Source organism: Oncorhynchus mykiss, chromosome 19 (assembly GCF_013265735.2).
Source record: "Oncorhynchus mykiss isolate Arlee chromosome 19, USDA_OmykA_1.1, whole genome shotgun sequence".
Taxonomy (NCBI): Eukaryota; Metazoa; Chordata; class Actinopteri; order Salmoniformes; family Salmonidae; genus Oncorhynchus; species Oncorhynchus mykiss.
The window spans coordinates 58,492,533-58,511,197 of NC_048583.1; the positions used below are offsets into that span (position 1 = coordinate 58,492,533).

At 43.9% G+C, this 18,665-nt stretch overlaps 1 protein-coding gene across 1 annotated transcript in view; it reads left to right on the top strand.

Moving 5' to 3' along the window:
* Window positions 1–18,665, top strand: part of LOC110498192 (MAM domain-containing glycosylphosphatidylinositol anchor protein 2) — a 184,163-nt gene that overhangs the window by 109,989 nt on the left and 55,509 nt on the right. The window contains exon 9 of the mRNA XM_036955189.1: window positions 18,168–18,437. Coding sequence (XP_036811084.1) covers window positions 18,168–18,437 — 270 coding nt within the window. The remainder of the gene's footprint in view (window positions 1–18,167; window positions 18,438–18,665) is intronic.

An 18,665-nucleotide genomic window follows, 5' to 3' on the forward strand; every position in this document is an offset into this window, starting at 1 on the left:
GCACGCCACTGAATGTGATGTTGCACAGAAGTGTGCCTGCTAGCCGTGGGGTCTTTACATTCTGTAGAGTTGTGCGTACAGCACGAGGATGTACCATGTTCTTTAGCAAACACCAACATTTACTTGCATTTGTAGACCTATTTTTCTGCTCTCTATTGAAACCTCTTTCTGCTCTCTAATAAAACCCTCTTTCTGCTCTCTAATAAACCCTCTTTCTGCTCTCTACTAAAACCTCTTTCTGCTCTCTAATAAAACCCTCTTTCTGCTTTAATTGAACCGCTTTCTGCTCTTTAATAAAAGCCTCTTTCTGCTCTTTAATAAAAGCCTCTTTCTGCTCTTTAATAAAAGCCTCTATCTGCTCTCTAATGAAACCCTCTTTCTGCCCTTTAAAAAAACCTATTTCTGCACTCTAACAAAACCCTCTTACTGCTCTCTAATTAAACCTATATCTGCTCCGTGCTGAAACCCTCTTTCTGCTCTCTAATAAAACCCTATTTCTGCTCTCTAATAAGCCCTCTTTCTGCTCTCTACTAAAACCTCTTACTGCTCTCTAATTAAACCTAGATCTGCTCCGTGCTGAAACCCTGTTTCTGCTCTCTACTAAAACCCTATTTCTGCTCTCTAATAAGCCCTCTTTCTGCTCTCTACTAAAAGCTCTTTCTGCTCTCTAATAAAACCCTCTTTCTGCTCTAATTGAACCGCTTTCTGCTCTCTAATAAAACCTCTTTCTGCATTAATGAAACCTCTTTCTGCTCTCTAATATAACCTCTGCTCTCTAATAAAATCTCTTTCTGCTCTCTAATAAAACCTTGTTCTGTTCTCTAATAAAACCACTTTCTGCTCTAATTGAACCTCTTTCTGGTCTCTAATAAATCCATATTTCTGCTCTCCAATAATACTTAATTATGCTCTCTATTAAAACCAATTTTTGTGCTCCAATAAAACCTCTTTCTGCTCTCTAATGAAACCTCTTTCTGCTCTCTAATAAAACCATGTTCTGCTCTCTAATGAAACCTCTTTCTGCTCTCTAATGAAACCCTCTTTCTGCTCACTAATGAAATCTCTTCCTGCTCTCTAATAAACCCTCTTTCTGCGCTCTAATGAAACCTCTTTCTGCTCTCTAATAAAACCTTTCTGATCTCTAATTAAATCCCTCTTTCTGCTCTCTTTCTGCTCTCTAATAAAACCATATTTCTGCACTCTAATAAAACTATATTTCTGCACTCTAATAAAGCCTATTTCTGCTCTAATGAAACTATCTTTCTGTGCTCTAATTAAACTTAATTATGCTCTCTTTTGAAACCTCTTTATGCTCTCTATTAAAACCTCTTTCTTCGCTCTAATGAAACGTCTTTCTGCTCTCTAATTAAACCTCTTTCTGCGCTCTAATAAAACCTCTTTCTGCTCTCTAATAAACATTGTCAGAGAGAATCCTGTTCTTGCCATGTCATGGACATGATAAATGAGGACATTCATATTCAATGATTGAGGACTTGTTCTCGACCGACAGTCCTATGTGGAAACTGAATATTCTTTATCAATCGATTTAGTCTTTTTAACCTGTTTAGTTGTTTTGTTAAATAGCACCAATAGCACGGGGGCTGTGTGTGGCACTGGTAGAAGTAGTGCACTATATAGGGAACGAAATATATATACCTTATACCACCCACCACTGCGACTTGTATGCTCTAGTCGGCTGGCCCTCGCTACATATTCGTCGCCAGACCCACTGGCTCCAGGTCATCTACAAGTCCATGCTAGGTAAAGCTCCGCCTTATCTCAGTTCACTGGTTACGATGGCAACACCCATCCGTAGCACGCGCTCCAGCAGGTGTATCTCACTGATCATCCCTAAAGCCAACACCTCATTTGGCCGCCTTTCGTTCCAGTTCTCTGCTGCCTGTGACTGGAACGAATTGCAAAAATCGCTGAAGTTGGAGACTTTTATCTCCCTCACCAACTTCAAACATCTGCTATCTGAGCAGCTAACCGATCGCTGCAGCTGTACATAGTCTATTGGTAAATAGCCCACCCATTTTCACCTACCTCATCCCCATACTGTTTTTATTTATTTATTTTTCTGCTCTTTTGCACACCAATATCTCTACCTGTACATAACCATCTGATCATTTATCACTCCAGTGTTAATCTGCATAATTGTAATTATTCGCCTACCTTCTCATGCCTTTTGCACACAATGTATATAGACTCCCCTTTTTTCTACTGTGTTATTGACTTGTTAATTGTTTACTCCATGTGTAACTCTGTTGTCTGTTCACACTGCTATGCCTTATCTTGGCCAGGTCGCAGTTGCAAATGAGAACTTGTTCTCAACTAGCCTACATGGTTAAATAAAGGTGAAATAAAAAAATAAAATAAAAATATTGCTGACGAATTCAAATCAAATTGTATTTGTCACATGTTTAGCAGCTGTTATTGCAGGTGTAGTGAAATGCAAGTAATATCTAACAATTTCACAACAATACACACAAATCTAAAGTAAAGGAATGGAATTCAAAATATATAAATATTTATTTCATGGTTTGCTAGTCTGGGTTTGTTGCCTTTTTATTTATTTGTAATATTTTCAATGATGTGTTCAAATGAGTCCCGGCTCTCAAAAAATATAAACTCTCAGAGAACATGTCATTGTCAGGTATGCGTAAATGATTGTAAAGGAGTCAGGTGCAGGAGAGCAGATGTGGTGTAGCCAACGGAGCCTTTTATTTTGGCGAACCAAAAACACACGGCAAAGAGAACACGGAATAACAATACGGGTTAACATAACCCAGCGCAACAGACTAACGTGCGCAATACATGAAACAGAATAAACAATACCACACAAAGACATGGGGGAAACAGAGGCTTAAATATACAACACATAATGAGGGAAATGAGAACCAGGTGTGTGGAAAAACAAGACAAAACAAATGGAAAATGAAAAATGGATCGGCGATGGCTCGAAGACCGGCGACGTCGACCGCCGAGCACCGCCCGAACAAGGAGAGGCATCGGCTTTGGCAGAAGTCGTGACAGTCATAAAAAATGGGACATTAAAATCCACAGCCAATCATTTCTTTACTTGGCAGCAAAGAAAGTCTAAATTATTAAATTAATTAGTATTATTAATTATTTCATACCTGTACAGCTGTTCAGAACAACAATTAAATGTAGCTGAAGTTATGAAGGATTCAATTGTAACACATAATATGGTGTTATTTTAGTGAGAGAAACTGTGCGTGACAGATATCTAAGGAGGCAACAATCACATAATTTTTTTTTCAGTCTGTCCTGTAGGGTAACGTCTTCAGTCTCTCCTGTAGGGTAACGTCTTCAGTCCGTGCTGTAGGGTAACGTCTTCAGTCCGTGCTGTAGGGTTACGTCTTCAGTCCGTCCTGTAGGGTAACGTCTTCAGTCCGTCCCGTAGGGTAACGTCTTCAGTCCGTCCTGTAGGGTAACGTCTTCAGTCCGTCCCATAGGGTAGCGTCTTCAGTCCGTCCCGTAGGGTAACGTCTTCAGTCCGTCCCGTAGGGTAACGTCTTCAGTCCGTCCCGTGGGGTAACGTCTTCAGTCCGTCCCGTGGGGTAACGTCTTCAGTCCGTCCCGTGGGGTAACGTCTTCAGTCCGTCCCGTGGGGTAACGTCTTCAGTCCGTCCCGTGGGGTAACGTCTTCAGTCCGTCCGGTGGGGTAACGTCTTCAGTCCGTCCGGTGGGGTAACGTCTTCAGTCCGTCCCGTGGGGTAACGTCTTCAGTCCGTCCCGTGGGGTAACGTCTTCAGTCCGTCCCGTGGGGTAACGTCTTCAGTCCGTCCCGTGGGGTAACGTCTTCAGTCCGTCCCGTGGGGTATCGTCTTCGGCGTGTCCCGTGGGGTAACGTCTTCGGCGTGTCCCGTGGGGTAACGTCTCCGGCGTGTCCCGTGGGGTAACGTCTCCGGCGTGTCCCGTGGGGTAACGTCTCCGGCGTGTCCCGTGGGGTAACGTCTCCGGCGTGTCCCGTGGGGTATCGTCTCCGGCGTGTCCCGTGGGGTCACGTCTCCGGTGTGTCCCGTGGGGCAACGTCTTCGGCGTGTCCCGTGGGGTATCGACTTCGGCCTGTCCCGTAGGGTTACATCTTCAGCCGCCAGCTCTAGGCTGTGTGTTGTTCCCTCTTCCCTGGAAGAGGCACCGGGGCTGTGTGTGTGTTACATGCGTGCCTGTGTGTCTGCTTGCCTGCCTGCGGGTGTGCGTGCCTGTGTTTAGGAGATGCCTGTTAGTGATGACTCATACAACATCTCTCTATATGTGCATGTCATGTATCCTCCATTTCACAAATCCGTCCTCCTCCTCTTCCTCCTCTTCCTGCAGAGATTGTGATTACAGGGAAGGGAACTAGGGCAGGGAAGAGAGAAGGGTAGCTAGGAAGATAATCCCTGGCACAGGACTCATTACTGGCTGTAGGTCTGGGCACCCGTGTATGCTACTGGATAATGTGGACTTATATCTGTGACAGCTGAGCAGTCTCTTGCAGCAGAGGTAGCAGAGTTTGTGGGGGATTGAGAGGAGAGATGACAGAGGAGAGAGAGAGAGATACACATGAGAGAGGGAGATACGAGAGAGAGATACGAGAGAGAAAGAAAAACAGAGCAGAGTGAAAGAGAGAGAGATACGAGAGAGATTTCCCTAGGTTTTAAGCCTCCAGATGAGCATTACTCTGTTATATTGGTAATGAAAATAGCTCTCTCTCTCCCTCTTTTCTATCTCTCTTTCCTTCTCTTTCCATCTCTCTCTCTTTTCTATCTCTTTCCTTCTCTTTCCATCTCTCTCTCTTTTCTATCTCTTTCCTTCTCTTTCCATCTCTCTCTCTCTCTCCCGCTTCTGCCCCACGTCACACTCTACCCAAAGTGAAGCCATTAAGACCTGGGGGCCATCTGTTAAGGCAGCCCCTTGTATTTAGCCCTAGCGTAAGTGCATGCATGTTTTTAATAAATTCCTCTGTCGTAACTGTGTAATCTTTATTACCACTCTGTTCTACATGTCAGGGTCACCGGAGACCAGCTAGTACATGTATTTCAGCAAAGTGCTTTGCCTTGCTTGTATGCTTAGGCTAGCGATGAACGGCTGCAACAATAGCACTCAGTTTTAATTGTGTTTTAATATGCATAGAAGCCATTGTGATGGCTGTTCTTGAAGACATAATAAGACAAAAGACCTGGGCTAACTTTGGATACTTGGAAGAGGATCTCGGGTTGACTCCACTGCAACTTCTCAGAAAGCCCCAGAAGGATTTACATCTCACTTTAAAAGCCTACCCCAGTGAAACTATTGATGTGCAATACTGTTCAGCTCTGATTTGGAGACTTCAATTTAGTTCAATGGCACTGTACAAGGTCCATCTGAAATATTTCAGGCTTTAGTTCACCAGAAATATCGGAACGGTATCTAATGATAATAGCCGCAAGACTGATTTCTATGACTTCACACTGCATCTATGCCACCATAAAGATAACCATTGGTCAGTTTCTATGGATGACCAGGTGTATTAGGAATCATTCACTGATATGTACATGACGAAAACGGGGACCGGCAAACAATGTAGAGACCACAGCCCCGTCACCCAGGTAATTGAAAGCTCTCAGGTAATGTACTTGAACCCGGTTAACTCCCGTCTCACCATAACAGTATGGGTGCTGCAACAGCAGCCAGTCTGTCTCCAGACCTTTTCCCTCCAAGGGTTAATCTACTTCATTGGCCAGGCATGTTTCAGCAAAGTGCTGGATCAACAGCCGGTCTCCCGAGCCGTTGAGTCGGATCACAGAGGGCCTGGTTGGCTTTTGTCGGAGGATCTCAACTTAAATCAGACGGTGCGCTGGCCAAAGGGGGTTACACTCCGCTGACTGGAAAGATCAATGCCCATACTTGTCACCTTTTCAATCCACTTTGAGTTTCTCGGACAGGAACAGTAACAGGGAAAGGAAGATGACGTAATTTGCTCTGGAGCACTGTTCTTAGGAACAGCACAGTCATTCAGTGTCTGGTTCTTAAATCACAGACGTGCCACAGACTGGACAGAAACAGGCTGTTAGCACTGTGATTGTGCTTTGCAGACCCGTGTTTCCAGCGCACAATGACTGTGTTAGCCTGCCGAGCCAAAGACATCGGACAACATTTGTTCGGGGAGCCCAATTCCCCATTCAACCACTGGCGAAATCCCCTCACAATGATCTCAAACTGTGTTCCTAATACACAATGAAATTGAACACAGACTAACCCTTGCTAATCAGGAAAAATTTGGGTATGTTGTGGTGGACTGTCATTACAATTTATTCACTGGAACCTGGTAAAATGATGTTTGTAGTGTAGCTAGTCCCCGAATGGCTCTGAATTCACTGTCAGCATGCAGTCAAGTGCTCTCAAATCAAATCCAGATGTCGACAGTAGATGGGGGTTGTATTCAAAACATTGCTAAGTTAGCTAGCTAACATACATTTTGAGAAAACAAGTTATATTAAGTGGCTAGCTAGCGTTAGCAATGTTTGGTGGTCAATGAGTCCGAGAGCTATCTAACCAGCTGAGCTAGCAAACAATGTAACAAAGGTATCATTTCAGATTCGAAAAATGCTTAATCAACATATTTCTGAAATCATAGTAGCTAGTACTCCTGGTGCACTGTTAAATTGAGCTATTTAACCATGTATATTTTAAAGAAAAAGCTGTTTTTGCATAGCCCTCACTGGCTTTCATGCGATTTAAACGTGAGCTTGTCCGAGGGGTTGCTCAATGACAGTTGTTATCCATTGGGGCCGGGTTTAGCGAAGGGTCAATTGAAAGGGAACAGTTTTGAGATTATGGGGAAATTATTAGACCAAAGGTGACGACAACAGTTCATCTGACACAAGACTGAACATTACCCTGTCTATTGTCAACATGACTAGCTAAGTTATAAAATACGATATTACAGTGTTAGGCTTTTGCAATGCAATTCATGGAAACAGATCATTTTGTTGCGCATAGAAATAAGTCATGAGTGCATTAAGGTGTGTTTCTTTACAATAGACAAACAGGCTCAATCTGTTCAGAACAACCCAGGGTATCTGTCACGTTGGTATAAAGGGATCAGGATACAGGTGCAGGAATGCGTAATAGTTTTTTTTTTATTGACCCAAATTACAGTGCGCCATGTAAAGGCACGGGGACGAAGACCAAACAAAAGAGCGACGAGTACCTCGAATAAACACACCAGGACGAAACCCGTAATCATCTGCACCCTACAAGTGGCACGAAAGCCAGAACACAGCACAGGTACTCTCACACGACCAACGGACATTGGAACAATAATCGACAAAACAATGGAAACCAAAGGGCACATTTATACAATTACAATTAGCCGGAACGGGGACTAGGTGTGCGTAATGACACAGTTCCGGAGCAATCCGTGACAGTGCCGGACGGAACAGTCACAGAGTCGTTAGACGGCCATTCCCGCTGTCTCCCTTAATTAACCTCTTGCGACGAGCAAACCCGTATCCGGGAGCGTAATCATAGCCTCAAATGCATTAGCATAACGCAGCGGACATAAACTTTTCCTATTCATGAAAATCGCAAATTAAATGAAATAAATATATTCAAACACAAGCTTAGCCTTTTGTTAATAACACTGTCATCTCAGATTTTCAAAATATGCGTTACAGGCAACGCTAGACAAGCATTTGTGTAACTTTATCATGGCATAATGCTATGCTAGGCTCTGCTGGCAGCAGGCAACATTTTCACGAAAATAAGAAAAGCAACCAAAATAAATATTTTACCTTTGAAGATCTTCAGATGCTTTCACTCAGGAGACTCCCAGTTAGATAGCAAATGTTCCTTTTTTCCAAAAATATTATTTTTGTAGGCGAAATGGCTCCCGTTTCTTCATCATGCTTGGCTGAGAAATCGACCGGAAAATGCTGCAACTATAACGCCAAACTTTTTTCAAAATGTGCTCCATAATATCGACAGAAACACAGCAAACGTTGTTTAGGATCCATCCTCAAGGTGTTTTTAACATATATATTCAATAATATATCCGTCGAGGCAATTGGTTTCTCATAAGAAGCGATTGGAAAAATGGCTACCTCAGTATTTTACGCGAGATTTTCTGCGGGAGACACCATGCTATATATGGTCCCTTACAGCCATTCTTCAATGAAAATGCCTAAAAAGACGTCACAATGCCGTAGACACCTTGGGGAATACGCGGAAAATGTAAGCTCATTCGTAGCTCATTCACAGCCATATGAGGAGTCATTGGCATGAGGCGGTTTAAAAAAATGCGGCACTTCCTGGTTGGATTTTTATCTGGGTTTCGCCTGTAACATCAGTTCTGTGGCACTCACAGACAATATCTTTGCAGTTTTGGAAACGTCAGAGTGTCTTCTTTCTGTCAATTATATGCATAGCCGAGCATCTTTTCGGGACAAAATATCTTGTTTAAAACGGGAACGTTTTTCATCCAAAATTTAAAATAGCGCCCCCTAAATCCAAGAGGTTAATGGTTGATTATTCTGTCACGTTGGTATAAAGGGATCAGGAGACAGGCACAGAGATGCGTAATAGGGTTTGTTATTTTCTCAAATTACAGCATGCCATGTAAAGGCACGGGGACTAAGACCAAACAAGTATAAAAAACACAGGGTTGAAACCCAAACAAAAGAGCGACGAGTACCTCAAATAAACACACCGGGGCGAGACACACACACAATGATACCACACCTAATGAGACCCGTAACAGACACGCACACAATGATACCACACCTAATGAGACCCGTAACAGACACGCACACAATGATACCACACCTAATGAGACCCGTAACAGACACACACACAATGATACCACACCTAATGAGACCCGTAACAGACACGCACACAATGATACCACACCTAATGAGACCTGTAACAGACACGCACACAATGATACCACACCTAATGAGACCCGTAACAGACACGCACACAATGATACCACACCTAATGAGACCCGTAACAGACACACACACAATGATACCACACCTAATGAGACCCGTAACAGACACGCACACAATGATACCACACCTAATGAGACCTGTAACAGACACGCACACAATGATACCACACCTAATGAGACCCGTAACAGACACGCACACAATGATACCACACCTAATGAGACCCGTAACAGACACGCACACAATGATACCACACCTAATGAGACCCGTAACAGACACGCACACAATGATACCACACCTAATGAGACCCGTAACAGACACGCACACAATGATACCACACCTAATGAGATCCGTAACAGACACGCACACAATGATACCACACCTAATGAGACCCGTAACAGACACACACACAATGATACCACACCTAATGAGACCCGTAACAGACACGCACACAATGATACCACACCTAATGAGACCTGTAACAGACACACACACAATGATACCACACTGGATGAGACCCGTAATCATCTGTGCGCGATACAAGCAGTATGAAAGCCAAAGCAACAAAGCATAGGTACTCACACGACAAACGGACATTGGAACAGTAATCGACGACGAAATGGAGAACAGAGGGCACATTTATACGATACACAATCAGTGGTAATGGGGACCAGGTGTGCGTAATGACATAACTCCCGGAAGGATCCGTGACAGTAGGACACTATGTCATCGTGTAACTGTATATCAAACATAGCGATTGTAAAAGCTGACACATAAATATGAGTTTTATGATATGGAAATGTGAAGTGCAAATTTGGACGGGTGTTTGGCTTGCTTGTATGACATCAAAGTGGGATTTATTATAATCCTCAATGTCTCATCTTTCAAAATACATAGTCCTCTTAATGTACAACATTTGCCTCACTCGGGAAAACAAAAAAGTTACCCAATTAGCGGGAGGTATGGGGGCGAGGTTCTCAAATTCAGGTTAAAAAGTTGGTTTGGAGTGTATGTTAAGATAAAGTTGTCAGCCATATTGTGAGAATTATATAATGATGGGCCTATCCTTAATAAAAGCACAGGCTGTATAGAGGCACAGTTCTACAGTAATTTTCCCCCAAAATTCATAATGAAGTGTCTCGAAATTCTGATGCCCCTGATGATTATTAATGGCGCTATTTAAAATGTAATAAAGAGATAATTGCAGTGGTACTCTGACATTTCACAACCCTCTCTGCATATTCCTCCCCTTCACACGATTAAATGTACAAAAAAGAAAAACCCTCAAACAGCGAAGATCCATCTGCCTCTGAAAAGCCCCAATTATTGTTAGTTTAGGCATTTCATCTACAGCCCACTATTTATTTATTTCCCCTGGTTATAATATATTTAATGGAAGCATATTGATGTAAGCTGCTCTGCCATTACATCATAGTCTCTTAAAAAACGAGGGCTTGAAATGGCCACCAGTTGGGAGGCAAGAGGAGGAGGAGAGAAAACAGCATGTAAAGAATGAGTTCTATAAGATTAACGACACGTTTCTAGTCAAGCCCCCTGACTATGAGGGGATAATCCTAGTCAAGCCCCCTGACTATGAGGGGATGAATCCTAGTCAAGCCCCATGACTATGAGGCTATAAATCCTAGTCAAGCCCCCTGACTATGAGGGGATGAATCCTAGTCAAGCCCCCTGACTATGAGGGGATAAATCTAGCCAAGCCCCCTGACTATGAGGTGATAAATCCTAGTCAAGCCCCCTGACTATGAGGGGATAAATCCTAATCACGCCCCCTGACTATGAGGGGATAAATCCTAGGCAAGCCTCCTGACTGTGAGGTGATAAATCCTAGTCAAGCCCCCTGACTTTGAGGGGATAAATCCTAGGCAAGCCTCCTGACTATGAGGGGATAAATCCTAGTCAAGGCCCCTGACTGTGAGGTGATAAATCCTAGTCAAGCCCCCTGACTTTGAGGGGATAAATCCTAGGCAAGCCTCCTGACTATGAGGGGATAAATCCTAGGCAAGCCTCCTGACTATGAGGTGATAAATCCTAGTCAAGCCCCCTGACTATGAGGTGATGAATCCTAGTCAAGCCCCCTGACTGTGAGGGGATAAATCCTAGTCAAGCCCCCTGACTTTGAGGGGATAAATCCTAGGCAAGCCTCCTGACTATGAGGGGATAAATCCTAGTCAAGCCCCCTGAGTATGAGGTGATAAACCCTAGTCAAGCCCTCGTATTATGAGGTGATAAGTCCTAGTCAAGGCCCCTGTCTATGAGGTGATGAATCCTAGTCAAGCCCCCTGACTGTGAGGTGATAAATCCTAGTCAAGCCCCCTTATTATGAGGTGATGAATCCTAGTCAAGCCCCCTGACTATGAGGTGATGAATCCTAGTCAAGCCCCCTGTCTATGAGGTGATGAATCCTAGTCAAGCCCCCTGACTATGAGGGGATAAATCCTAGTCAAGCCCCTGACTATGAGGGGGTGAATCCTAGTCAAGCCCCCTGTCTATGGGGTGATGAATCCTAGTCAAGCCTCCTGACTATGAGGGGATGAATCCTAGTCAAGCCCCCTCCTAGTCAAGCCCCCTCCTTCCCTTGATGAAAAAAAGTATAACATAATAGCCAATCAGCATTGAGCTAAACTGAGTGAGCTCAACTGTGAATGGTCCTGGCGCACCAAAGAAAATCGTCAAGGGAAGCTGCATTTGGATTTGGCATCACTCCTATCAAATCGCATCGGAGCATACGTCATTGACAGAAACAACTTGAATTGTTGCATCTCATTGTGTTGTTGTCATCCGGTGGCTGGCTAGCTAGTTAAAATTGTCCCTTTCATAAAAGAGTCACAGATGGAGATAGGGATTTGGACTTGTGATTTTACTTAAATGTCCGTACTAGCCAATGATTATAATGGCGATTCTGATTCAACCATTAATTCATACATTTTGCCCCTGGCCTGAGAGGATGGAAGTTCAACATGTAGCTAGATGTAGTAGGCTAATGTTAACTAACTGGCTCATTGTTGACAATTGAAGGCTAGGAGCAAGCATAAAAGCGTGTACGTACTGTGTGACAGAGTTATAGATCGTTTCATCAATATGAAAGAGGAGGATGGCATTGGCGTTTCTCTACAAGTAGGGCGAGTCAACATTTTAATTTTCTACTTGCACGAATGCGCGCGCGCGCACACCCACACATGAATAAGAACCATGGACAGCCACATCGTATTTAGCTTACATTGAGTGGACTAAATCATTTTTGGTATCTTTTAGTTGTCACTGTATTAGACTAAGCATAGGTGATTTGATGTGGTCCGAAAATGTCGGAAACATTAACTTACTTGACTGTGCTGTAGGTCATGTTTGTTACATGCAATATGCTTTGGGATGAAACAACGGTGTGGTTGAATGTATTCTGCCACAGTGTCTTCTTATTGTCTCGGCCTTTAGGCCTATATATCACGGTGGCAAGGCATATGAACTAACAGTTTATAGAGCAAAACAACGCAATTATCACAACACATAGGCTGTAATACAGCTTATTTGTCCTGGCTTCCCCTTTGATTTGACCCACGCACAGCTACTGAGCTACGGATAGTTTTGTCACAGAATAGAAAATGTGCCTACTCTGGTGTTGGCACGTGCTCGCTAGCCAACAACCCATAAAGTGTGGGTAGGCTGGTCAACATGACGAAAAGGAGCGAAAAAGGAACATTTGTATTTGTCAGCAGTCATGCATCGATCATCATGTCGACAGAATAATAATACCCTCAATATTTATTGGAAAGGAACATCAAGCTCATCAACGTTCATCATAATTTTTTTTCATTTGTAGCCTAATAAACTGCATGGTTTCCCCGAGTTGTTGTGGGAGGTTATTATATCAATATATGTACATAAAAGGTGTTTCCACCGCCATTTCTCGTATAATTAATTTTACCGACACAAAAAAGATCCCACCGTGTTGAACAAACAAATGATCTATAGGCATTTATACAACTTGTACCCCGAAACCTCCTGTTTCCATCACAGCCGTCGTGATAATTATTTTATACCATATGACTGTGAATGGAAACACGGTTTATAAAGTGATATAAATGTGGTCCCTGTGATCAGCGCTAGGGAACTGGACGGTAATCTACCGAGGATGGCTATTCCTTCTATGACCAAGGCTCTGTCTGTGTTTAATCCTGGGCCGTTCGTTAAGTATGGCATTAAAGCTGGCTTCCAGCCTAATTAGCGAAGCGTTCATTTATCCCCTCCAGTTTTCATTTATAAAAAAAAAGAGAGAATACATTTTGGAGCTACAAAAAAAAAAAAAAGCTACGACACTTGAAATTGTGAAAGTGCTATTATCACCCAGTCATGCAACGTTAGTATACGGGGAAATCCCCAGTTGGAACGAGCATGAAATGTAGCACCGATGGAGCCATTCACACTGCAGTTTTGCTGCCATTTTCCACGTTAAAAGAGATTGTCATCATTAATATTTATTTTGGGGAGAGAAAAAAAATAAACAGTCACAAGTAACATTGCGTAGAAATAGAGATAAAGACAGTCCCATTATAATGTCAACAGTGCTTTTTGGGTTCACAGAAGGGTTTTGTAGTGTCTTCCAGAAACATCCCAGGAACATTTTAAGCACTTGCATAACACCTTACAGGAATTTGCTCTTTTAGGCCTACGTGTGTAGTTAAAAGGAGACTACCCTGGTAACAACATTGTTTTAGCATAATAATGTTCAGTGGAACAATGGAACATGGTCTGTGAGTTTTAACGATACAATACAATGTACTTTATTGTCCATTTACATGGAAATTCATTTCGTGACATCAGCATACAAATACACAAACACAACACAGTATATCACATGCAGTACGGAAAAATGGAAAGTACACAAGTCACACATTTACATTTTCACATATTCAAATTCTCTGCTGTCTACTGTCCGACAGTGTATTGAGCCCGCGTCTGTCCTGTGGCCTATTGTTCAGCATCCTATATCTGTCCCATGGCCCACTGTTTAGCATTCTATATCTGTCCCATGGCCCACTGTTCATCATCCTATATCTGTCCTATGGCCCACTGTTCAACATCCTATATCTGTCCAATGGCCCACTGTTCAGCATCCTATATCTGTGTCCATGGCCCACTGTTCAGCATCCTATATCTGTCCCATGGCCTACTGTTCAGCATCCTATATCTGTCCTATGGCCCACTGTTCAGCATCCTACATCTGTCCCATGGCCCACTGTTCAGCATCCTATATCTGTGTCCATGGCCCACTGTTCGGCATCCTATATCTGTCCCATGGCCCACTCTTCAGCATCCTATATCTGTCCTATGGCCCACTGTTCAGCATCCTACATCTGTCCCATGGCCCACTGTTCAGCATTCTATATCTGTCCTATGGCCCACTGTTCAGCATCCTACATCTGTCCCATGGCCCACTGTTCAGCATCCTATATCTGTCCCATGGCCCACTGTTCAGCATCCTATATCTGTGTCCATGGCCCACTGTTCAGCATCCTATATCTGTGTCCATGGCCCACTGTTCGGCATCCTATATCTGTCCCATGGCCCACTGTTCAGCATCCTATATCTGTCCCATGGCCCACTGTTCAGCATCCTATATCTGTCCTATGGCCCACTGTTCAGCATCCTACATCTGTCCCATGGCCCACTGTTCAGCATCCTATATCTGTCCTATGGCCCACTGTTCAGCATCCTATATCTGTCCCTTGGCCCACTGTTCAGCATCCTACATCTGTCCCATGGCCCACTGTTCAGCATCCTATATCTGTCCTATGGCCCACTGTTCAGCATCCTACATCTGTCCCATGGCCCACTGTTCAGCATCCTATATCTGTCCCATGGCCCACTGTTCAGCATCCTATATCTGGCCTATGGCCCACTGTTCAGCATCCTAAATCTGTCCCATAGCCCACTGTTCAGCATCCTATATTTGTCCTATGGCCCACTGTTCATCATCATATATCTGTCCCATGGCCCACTGTTCAGCATCCTATATCTGTCCCATGGCCCACTGTTCAGCATCCTACATCTGTCCCATGGCCCACTGTTCAGCATCCTATATCTGTCCCTTGGCCCACTGTTCAGCATCCTACATCTGTCCCATGGCCCACTGTTCAGCATCCTATATCTGTCCTATGGCCCACTGTTCAGCATCCTACATCTGTCCCATGGCCCACTGTTCAGCATCCTATATCTGTCCCATGGTCCACTGTTCAGCATCCTATATCTGTCCTATGGCCCACTGTTCAGCATCCTAAATCTGTCCCATAGCCCACTGTTCAGCATCCTATATTTGTCCAATGGCCCACTGTTCATCATCATATATCTGTCCCATGGCCCACTGTTCAGCATCCTATATCTGTCCCATGGCCCACTGTTCAGCATCCTACATCTGTCCCATGGCCCATTGTTCAGCATCCTACATTTGTCCCATGGCCCACTGTTCAGCATCCTACATCTGTCCTATGGCCCACTGTTCAGCATCCTATATCTGTCCTATGGCCCACTGTTCAGCATCCTACATCTGTCCCATGGCCCACTGTTCAGCATCCTACATCTGTCCCATGGCCCACTGTTCAGCATCCTACATCTGTCCTATGGCCCATTGTTCAGCATCCTATATCTGTCCCATGGCCCACTGTTCAGCATCCTACATCTGTCCCATGGCCCACTGTTCAGCATCCTACATCTGTCCCATGGCCCACTGTTCAGCATCCTACATCTGTCCCATGGCCCACTGTTCAGCATCCTACAGCTGTCCTATGGCCCACTGTTCAGCATCCTACAGCTGTACCACTGTTCAGCATCCTACAGCTGTACCACTGTTCAGCATCCTACAGCTGTACCACTGTTCAGCAGCCTGATGGCCATCGGAATGGAACTTGCCCTGCTCCTATTCTTGCTGAACAGTGGGACCTTGTTTCTCTTTCCAGAGCGCAGCAGTTCAAAACATTGGTTAAGATTGTGTGTGGGATCCTCTATTGAATCTCTTGGCCTTGTCCCTTTGCCCGTTTATGGACTGTCAGTCCTTGCATCCGTAGCTAAGCCCCGTTCCTCAGCTTACCAAAACAGGGTCATGATCAGGCTGTTGAAATAACAGATTATGCCTTTAAGGTTTTCTTTTTCTTTTTTCTTTTTTTAGCTTTTGTTTAGGCCTTTTTGTTCTACTTCGTATGTTTTAATCCCTGCAGTAAATAATAACAAGTACTAACCTTACACCAATAATGAATAAACTCTTCGGTTGTCCCCATAGGATAAATATTTTTTGGTTCCAAGGTAGAACCCTTTTGGGTTTCATGTAGAACCCTCTGTGGAAACGCTTCTACATGGAACCCAAAGGGTTCTACTTAGTACCAAAAAGGATTCTACAAAGGGTTCTCCTGTGAGGACAAGTCTTTTAGGTTCTAGGTAGTACCATTTCATTCTAAAAGTGTAACGTGGGTGACTTTCAGGAGGAAAATAATAAGCTTTGTTGTTCTAAAGTTCACTTCCTTGTTTGGATTTAAATGTCATGTTATGTTATTCTCTGGAGCCAGTTGCATTTTGCATTGTTGAGGATGTTTGAATTGTATAGGCTTGTCAGAGGACAGTATTTAGCTACTTTTACAATCAAAAGGGATTGCTGCTCCAAAATTCCACGCGTATTGTATGTGACTAGAACATTTTCGAAGTTAGTTCATTTAGTTGTAGTAATATTAACTTTCAGACGGTGGCCTAAGAGAGGCTTGCCTGAAGCCTCGTTGTGGATAGTGGTGGTTAGGTGCTAGCTGGGCTGTAAGCATGCTAACAGGGATCCTACCACTTCCACGTCTTTGCACTCTAATATGCTGTTGCTAAGCTGGAAACAAACGACTTGGGTCACTAACCTTTAGGCTCTACAGACTACTTTCTAGGTATCCATAAGATTAAGTATATTTGCAATTCCGGAGAAATGTTTCTTTTAAGTGTTTCTGGAGCATTATCTCGTATGGTGCCACTCGGAAATTCTGTGAATCACGCTCGTAAGCGGAAGACGGTCCCTATGGATTCACCCAGCCATTCTGTGTATTCAAGCAGTAAGCTCAGTCGAGTTAATAGAGGACAGTTCCTCTGAGAGTTCTCAAAATTAGACATGAAACAGGAAAAATATCTCAGAGGCCCTCAAAATATCTCCCGCTAAAGAGCCTTGCGTAAAACAACAATACAACAACTAAGTTGAATGCCAGTCAGTCAAAGGTTGTTAAGCTGCAGACAAGAAGCTCTGGTACCCTAGACTTGTGACTTCTGAGTTCCTATGTTAGCCTTCTCATGTTAGCCTTTTCATGTTAGCCTTCTCATGTTAGCCTTTTCATGTTAGCCTTCTCATGTTAGCCTTCTCATGTTAGCCTTCTCATGTTAGCCTTTTCATGTTAGCCTTCTCATGTTAGCCTTCTCATGTTAGCCTTCTCATGTTAGCCTTCTCATGTTAGCCTTCTCATGTTAGCCTTTTCATGTTAGCCTTCTCATGTTAGCCTTCTCATGTTAGCCTTTTCATGTTAGCCTTTTCATGTTAACCTTTTCATGTTAGCCTTCTCATGTTAGCCTTCTCATGTTAGCCTTCTCATGGTAGCCTGTAGCCTGTTTTGCCCATATACTGGACTCTGACTCCCGCGGCGTAACCAGGTTTGCTAGGTGTGCACCAAAGAGCAACAGGAACATTTTAGAGCTGTGTTTAGATTACTTTCCAGTGAAGTCGTAGCGGATAATTGATAAAGCCACGCATCTCATTACTGGTGCGTTAGGAATCATTACTGCAGTAGATAATGTAAAGGCTGGATAAATAAGGGAACTTTAAAGTCCCGTGAGTGGAGAACTTCTGGATGCAGAGGAATGGATTTTGTTTGGGTTGACGTACGGAGCAAGGCTTGGGATGCTGCCTGGAGGACAGTTTTGCTGAATTCCAAATCGCCTGCCAGTCCTCTATACACCCCTACTCCCGAGGAGCTCCTGTAGATCTGAGAGGAATTGATAGGTGTAAACAATATGGGGAAGCAATTACCATATTGCTTGCACCTACCAAAATCAGATATTCATAGGGGCTAGGGGTTATTTTAGGACAGGTCCATTGCTACTCTGTGCCTGACTGATATAGTACAAGGGATAGTGATTGATTTGGGATCCAGCCTTTGTCTCCCTCCCTGCCTGTCTGACTATGGCCTTCTGTCTTCCTCTCCATAGATCCGCCGGCGGTGGAGCCACTGTTCACAGAGATCCGCCAGGGTTTGGGTCGCGCCTTCACCCTCAACTGCCGCATGCTGCGAGCCCACCCTTCCAAGGTGCTCAAGTACGAGTGGAAGCTGGGCACCCGGCTGCTGACCATTGGCCAGTTGGATCAGCGCGACGAGACTGACTACCATGTCAGAGCCCTCAACAGGGAGGGCTACGGGGAGTACACCTGTGAAGTGACCAATGAGGCCGGGGCGGGTGCCTGCAGATTCTTAGTCACAGGTGTGTATGACAGACGTCGTTGGCCATTCCAGTTTCTATATTTGCTTTGCGCTGAGTAGATTGTTTGATACTAAGTGGTCTGCTAGTGTTGATATTGAGACCAATACTGATCAATTTCTAATCATATTCTCCTCTATTGTCTCCATACATGTCCAATGTCTTACCTCGAAAGAGAATCAGACGTTAGTACACTCTACTGTAATGTGTGTAATTCACTGCTTTAGGTTG